This window comes from Etheostoma spectabile, chromosome 5, assembly GCF_008692095.1.
Source record: "Etheostoma spectabile isolate EspeVRDwgs_2016 chromosome 5, UIUC_Espe_1.0, whole genome shotgun sequence".
NCBI classification, from domain to species: domain Eukaryota; kingdom Metazoa; phylum Chordata; class Actinopteri; order Perciformes; family Percidae; genus Etheostoma; species Etheostoma spectabile.
The window spans coordinates 995779-1003724 of record NC_045737.1 but is presented as its reverse complement, the minus strand read 5'-3'; the positions used below and the strand labels follow the sequence as shown (position 1 = coordinate 1003724).

Below are 7946 nucleotides of genomic sequence, written 5' to 3'. Positions count from 1 at the left end.
TTTTTTAAGAAATCAGGAAAGGTTTGTATATGTTCAGTACATCAAATTGCTACAGTGAAATCCAGACTAATGGAAGTCATTTAAGTGGATTTGTTGTTTCTTAAGGCAGGATAAGGTGCAGGCCTATGTAAACTGCAACAGTATCCACATAATGAAATTATGCAGTGAATCAAGACAATGGGATATGCCCTCTCACGGAAGGAGATTTAAGACGACTGATTGGGTGTGCAACAAACCTGGGATGACATCATCACAGTATGCAACAAGCAAACAACAAATGGTGGCACCAGAAAATGACTTTAATGACAGGGAGGTGATCAGTGCCCCAGAAAGTGCGCTCAGTCTTGCTACCGTGTTTGTCCAGTGGACAAACGGTATTATTGTGGCTCAAGACCACCATCTCAAAAGAGACGTTTGTAAAACCGCTGCCAGGACACCTCAAAAGCAAACAAGGTTAAATATGACTATTATACATTTTCAATCCAAAACCTGTGACGTCACCACAATGTAAAGTATATGGGCCGAGCGGGAACTCATGAGCAGGAAAACTCTGCTGCGCATATTCAGGGGCAGCATATCATGGAAGATACCCCGGACGCTCATAAAATTCATGGAGGGGATTTAACCAGTTCTACTGAAAAAAGGGGGCAGGGTGCCGATTTCAATACTTTTTAGGCGATGACCGAATTGCCTCTAAAGTGTAGAGTTTCAAAAAATGCCTCGTCATTCAATACCTAAGGAGTAACTCTCATCAGCGTCAGTGAGCCAATGCGCATGCAGCATGCTTCCACCAAGATCTGATAATGCTGCTGATTGGCTGTTTAAAATGACACGTCATAGAAGCAGGCAGGAAAAAACTAGGGCCGGACGATATAGAGAAAATAAAATATCACAATATTCTTGACCAAATACCTTGATGTCGATATTGTGACAATATTGTATGGTTGACTATTGGTGTTATAACAAAATGTTATTTACACAATGAGATAACTACTCTCCAGAAATGATTTAATGACTTAGTGGGTGAAGGTATATAAAACCGCAGCTATAACGGTCTGGTAAGTTCAAATAATGACCACTTTACTGTAATGCAGCCTGTAAAACCAGGAAAAACACTTAAAATATTACGATATAACCAAAAACTAAGAGGATATCTAGTCCAGACATCAATATATTGCCCAGCCATAGGAAAAACTCTGTTACGCACAGAGACGGGGCTCACGAAGTAGGAGCTAAAAAATAAGTAAAAAGATTTGTGCCATAATGTATCTTTTTTATGGATTTCATAAAACAGGTATAGATAAAAGATTGCATCCAGGATCTGCTATGTAAGTCACAATATTCGTGCTGAATATTTTTTGAACGATACCAAGCACTGCTGAAAAATAATGTAACAAAACCACAAGCCTGATGGGTAAGCCTCTGACATCGGGACATCAGCATGCCCACTTTCATTCTGTCATTCTTTGATTCAATTTAAATTACAGGTCGGATTAAACTTTCCAGCCGTAACACATGGCAAGACATGTTTGGGTCAGATATGCTGGGTCTGCAGTAAATACTATTGCCCTAATTTTAGAGAAAACACTATCCTGTGTAGCGTTAGTTCAGGGGTCCTTCCTCCCACATCACAGTGCTCCACAACATATCATGAAATGCGTGCTTTTTCCAGGCGTGAAAAGATGTACCTACCATACAGACAGGTTTAAATGCTTTTGATCCTAGTACACAACCCCCCCCCCCCCATGTGCTGAAACTGCCCTGAGTGCTCACATCATGTTTGGTAAAGGCTACAAAATGTGAAAGGATGATTAGGGGCACAGAAAATAGAATAATTGGGGTAAAATGTGAAATCGGTGTAATATGACTGCATCATCACAAACATGGTGGCACCCAGCGCAAAACCTTGCTTCACTTAGACCGGCATCTATCCAGTGGCACAAGTAATACCCACATCCTTTTCCTTAGGAAATGTGTCAATACAACATAAATAAAATAGTTTTCATATATAAAACATATACAAACATACTTTAAATATCAAATGTAAAAGTAATTTTTAAAACATAATAATAGCCCTTGTCTCATTATTACTTACACTATTAGATTGTTAATACTAATGCATTCCTACTTAAGATAAAATATGTAATAAATATCGATAATGGTTTGTAAACACAGCGTTTCAAGTTGGCTCCTCCTCTCCGGCTCAACCAACGAGAGAGATTACATTTAAATTGAACGTTATTAATCCCTGAAAAGAGATATACAAATAGCAGAATATCTCAGAACATAACTAAGTACAAAGTCAGTGACCACAACTGGAAATAGAAAGAGGTTGCCATAAAATTGTGGAGCCCAAGAGAGAAAATGTGTCTGTACACATTGCCTGCATGACACTGAATCAAAACGTCCTGCACACTTTCTAAATATAATAACAATAAACTAATTCCAAGAAATTGAAAAACTTAAGTCTTCTCCTGTCACAATATGAGGCCAAATAAGTAGTTAATTGTGGGACATGCAGTATTTGTTTACTATCTTCAATATTATCATAATTCAATCTTATGTATACTTTCAGTATTTTACATATATACACACACCATATATTACTCTTTTAATTCCTTTTTTGTATGCTTAGGCAACACTGATGTAGGGCTAGGCGATATAGAGAAAATCAAATATCACAATATTCTTGACCAAATACCTTGATGTCGATATTGTGACAATATTGTATGGTTGACTATTGGTGTTATAACAAAATGTTATTTACACAATGAGATAAATATTCTCCAGAAATGATTTAATGACTTAGCGGGTAAAGGTAAATAATAAAACAGCTAGAACAGTCTGGTAAGTTCAGAAAATGACATCACTTTACTGTAATGCAGCCTGTAAAACCAGGTAAAGACAACACTTAAAATATTACGATATTACCAAAATCTAACATGATATCTAGTCCCATATCGCGATATCAATACAACATCGATATATTGCCCAGCCCTACAGTGATGTATTAATTTAGTGGTGCAGAATCTGCACGCTGCTATTGGCTGGGAGTTACACAGCCACATGGGGCCCAATGGCTCTTTGTTGACGCCCATAAACGTCCCGCACAGACAAATAAGAGAAAATCCAGGCAGACAGGCTTTAACAATGTCATATGTTTTTTAAAGCTTCTCATATGGTTTTTTTGAAAATATTAATCAGTAAAGTAATTGTACTGATCAAACAAATGTAGTTGTGTAAAAAGTACAATATCCCTCTGATATTTAGTGGAGTAGAAGTATAAATAATAACCTTAGCCATGCAGTTGGAGAGATGTTAGAGTGCAAGGGCTCAGGGTCGGGTGAAATGGAAATAGAGTACAGTAGTACAGTAGTTAAGTAACTGTATTTAGATACTTTCCAGCAGTCAGTGTGCTGGATCATAGTGCCTCACAGTCTAAGCCTTTGTGCAAGCTAAAAACTGTAAAATATCTATAGAGGACATGCACCCTTCTTTATGTGCTATAAAAAGAAAAGTAACAAACAGTGTTTGCTTTCCTGCTATTGATTTTCAGTTGGAACAGAGGCAATCTGCCTTGAGTGGGGTCCATCCACTTCAACTCCATTTACTGCTCACAACCCTCCATAAAGGATTGACAGATACATTTGGCTGGGATCCCGCATAAAAAGTACAGCCCGACCGATAAAGGATTTATAAGGCCGATACCGATATTTGGTTATTTAAAAATCCAAGGTATATTTTAAAAAAAGAAATCCAGAAACGTGTTACAAAACATAAACAGATTTCCCTAATATTAGTTATTTGTAGTTATTTACGAGTTCTCACAAAAATAATATCAAAATATATTTAGGTTCTGATAAAAAAAAAAACTATAAAAATACAAACTTAAGATATGAAACTTAAAGTCCTTTGAACAAAAACACAATAACAAAAAAAACTGCGTTGCATGCAACACCAACACTCATCACATGGTTGACAGTCCATTTTTAAGTATTTTTTGGGTTTGCTGTTTAAATGTAATTTTTTTTTCTTTTTAAATCGGCCATTATAAATGCTGATATTGATAGATCGGGAAATGCCTGATATCAGCTCAAAAGGTATGGTACTTTACTTGTATTTTATAGGTATTGAGCATGTGTGTGTAATTCAGGCCTACGTGTAATGTGTGTAATAACAACAGAGTGTAAATTGTAATTTCCCCTTGCAGAACTAATAAAGTATGTACATTACAATATCGGCCCGCTGATATATCGGTCGGGCTCTAATAAAAAGTCAGCCTTCCTACCTCCACTGCTGCAGTAATAAAAATAAGTAGCCGACTTTGTAGAAAAAAAGGAATCCGATACCATGGCAAAAAAAAACAACAACCTGGAACTGCTAGCATTGCATGAGTCATCCCAGGACACTGGAAAGATGTGATACCTTGCAGTCTAAAGGTTTGTTAGCTAGATCACGATGGGTTCTAACAGTGCCCACGACTGCTAAACAGTGACACTGTGCAGAGACACATGGACCCAGGAAAAAGCCTAACCCCACATACTGTGTGTTCCAACCTGCCTCACATTAAGGAAAGCTTTTGAAGCCTGCAATCAGTCTTTTAATACTCAAATACAATGCTAAATGTAACTGCCTGCTATTGTACTATGATGTGAAAGAAACAGGATGAGTGTGACTAACCTTGAGTGAAAAAGAGAAAATAGAATCAGCCAGACCTATTCAAATTCCACTGGATGACGCAGAGTAATTACCACCTGACACCCGCAGCTTTATTCCTGTCCTAAGAATCCAACCTAAATTACATAAATCAAACTTAACATCACCACAGCAAGGATGGCTTTAATTAAGCCTACACGGTTAGCTTGGGGCTAGATGAGTTAAGCTGGGCCACACTGTCCCAGCAGTAAGAGGGAGAGATAGTAGAGGGGAGGGACAGATCATATGAAAGGGACTCTGGAGTGCTAATGGAATCAAACTACTGATGGTTTCATATTCAATAATATGCTTCAGGGTGTACATATATTTGACAAACGTAGACAGTCGGGCAGATTGGTGATGGTACAAATTGAACAGTATTCCAACAATGTTCCTGAAGATAAAAGTGTTGTAGGGGTAAGATGGAGGAACAAAACACAGGGGTTTGTAAGTGGGCCAATGAAGGCTGAGGATTATGTATCTTTACTTCTTAATGACCTGGCAAGGTTTGCCCAGCATTTTACCTGGCTGTTGGATCCTAAATTAAACCCTGGCATTTAAAAAACAACAATGCCATTAAAGTTTTGTTTATGAGTAGCATATCTATTTAACTGCCAAAGCACCTGGTTGCATAGCAAGACTCTCCAACCACAACCAAAGTGTTCTGAATAGATTTATTTTTGATTTCTTAGATAAATGGAGCTTAATGGAAATAACTGTAATGAAGTGTAGGAAATACTGAATGCTTGATGTGACACTTTCTTGAATCTGTGCCTTCCCTTGGCTACTCCATTCAACATGGCCTTAACACACATTTGCTTATTTGGACAATAATACCTTAATTTAAAAAAAAAATCTGCCAAAATCTTATATTAGCATCAAATTAAAACAGTGTGGACAGTGATGAGCAGTGAAACTTCACTAAAGTAAAAGTAGGCTACGTTTGTAGGCTCACCTTAAACAATACTACTCCTAAACAGAGTTTGGAATAATATTCTATCTGAACAAGAACACTTTACATGTTTAAAGACATATAATATATACCGGGATTGGTTGAATGACCAACAACAGCGCCTTTCAGCCTGCTACTATTTTCTGACGGCAAAAAACTATTTACCCACATTATCGTCCCTTTAACTGGATCCAACGCCCTGCACCACCGTGCTGTTTGTTTGCCAGTGGTCGCTGTGTATTGTCTCAATACCAAATGCAAATATTAACATCTCAGTAGTTTATTGTTTTAACATAAGATAGCCCAAAACTATCCTATTAACAGATTTTAAACAACGGTTTTGACAGAATTTGCATGGTGCTCGAAGTGATGAGTATATGTTGCAAGCTAACTATTCACTAGCTAGCTAGTAGAATCCAGAGCATACCAAACCAAATCCCATTAGAAAATATGGCAACTTAATATTACATTGCTCAACAACAACTAAAAGTTGTTATCATAATGTATAACGTATCTTATAATTAGAACGGTCTCCTGGTAAATACCGAATGCGTCCAATTCAACACGCGGCAATTTATCTTTATAAAAGCTCATAATACTAGCTACATCTCACGCTGTAACGCTGTTAAGTGGAACTTCGCTAGCTAGCTAGTAAGTGAGGCGAAATTGGGCTTTAAATTGAAACTGTAATCCAAAGATTTGTGGTCGTCATTTGGGGTACATGCCGACTTGCGGAGTACATCGTATAGACTCTTAACAGACCTGATTTTATGTTCTAAACCTGTGCATGTGACTGGAGTAGATAACCACATTTAAACTCAAGAGTTTTGTAATGAACTTTGGAGCGTAGGCTCGTTGATGCTACCGGGTGGTTCGCGTCTGCTACAATTAGCAAATACAGTTGCTGGTCAATCTTACTATGGTGTAGAATGCTGATGTCAATACAGAGAAGCGAAACTTACCGAGAAGAGCATTGAGTAGATATTTAAGGTGAATTTGATGAAGTAGTAGAAGTGGTTGGTTTTCCTCAATTCAGAGTAGGACGGCATGGCTGCTGACATTAATAAAGCTAGCTAACAAGCTAGCTAGCTATCCTTCGTTTAGTTCAGTCAATATCAAAATGATGATAATAATAATGAAACATCAAATATTGTTAATGGAATATACACGCTTTTCAGAGAGCTAACGTTAACTGAATTTTAAATATGTGGCAGCCCTCATTTCTCACATGCTATTGTATGTATACAGCTAAGTCTATGGTAGCCACCGAAACAAAACCACTTCCGTACGGCGGGCCGGTCCAGGCTTTGTTTTGACTACATTCTTAAAGGGGCAGTGCACACATACTCCTTTAATTGGATTTAATTAAACTGCAATACTGTTTACATGTATTGTTTCAATGTTGATTGTTTATGGGATATTAAAACCCATGACAATATATGCCAAAATTAAAAAGCAGCCAGCATTTTGAAATTGAAAAACATACTTAAAAGAGAGACAAACATGTCTTGGAGAAGTTCAAGTAGAGAAATCAGTTACTATGTGTAGTTGTAATGCATTACTTCTAGACTCAGCAAATCCCTCTTTCTTCAGGTTGCATCAGTTGTTGCCACCACTTGTTGGATATATTTGGCATGCTTGTGACATTACTGTTGCATTCACAAATAGGTTGACACACTTGCAAATCTGGTCATGTGTTTACCCAAGTGATTATCAGCAAAGGTGTTTATTCTTCTGAGATTCCCACCTGTAATAGTTGGTTTATGTCCTTATTGATGTTGGAATCAGTAGTTTAACTTCCTCCTGATTTGCTCAGTCCTGGAGAGTGGTACATTTACATAGCTGTGGTGAAATGCTTCAATTGAAGGTGCAACCTCATCTGCTTTGTACACTCCAGTGTGCGTGTTGCAGAGAGAAGTATAGATCAGCAATGAGTCACATCAATTGTTAAATTTGATGAATTACTGGAGTCCTTCAGAATCTAAATTAGCTTTAATGGTGAGTATTAGCAGCCTGGTCCTGCTAGACTCTCGTACATTTCAAAATGTAACTCTGTTAGAGTTTAAAACTATTGGATCTGCCCAGAGCCACTCAGATCTGCCATAACCAATCACTAATGTTTGGTTGTGACGTATGTCATGCTCTTGTGCAACAAGAGGGGAGATCGACAAGGCTTGTATTTAGCATTAGCATCGTTAGCGTTTTTTTGGCCATCAAGCAAAGATTTCTTGCTAAAAAATACAGAAATCGGAATCAGAAAAGGCTTTATTAGATTAGATTAGATAATACTTTATTCATC

General features: G+C 37.5%; 1 protein-coding gene across 1 annotated transcript in view; it reads right to left on the bottom strand.

Annotated features, from left to right (window-relative positions):
- The window catches only part of zgc:110329 (tetraspanin-15), a 22610-nt gene extending 15666 nt beyond the window's left edge, over window positions 1-6944 (bottom strand). Inside the window, exon 1 of the mRNA XM_032516084.1 lies at window positions 6610-6944. Within this exon, the coding sequence (XP_032371975.1) occupies window positions 6610-6708 (99 nt within the window). The 5' untranslated portion in view covers window positions 6709-6944. The remainder of the gene's footprint in view (window positions 1-6609) is intronic.
- Between the last annotated feature and the right edge of the window lie 1002 nt (window positions 6945-7946).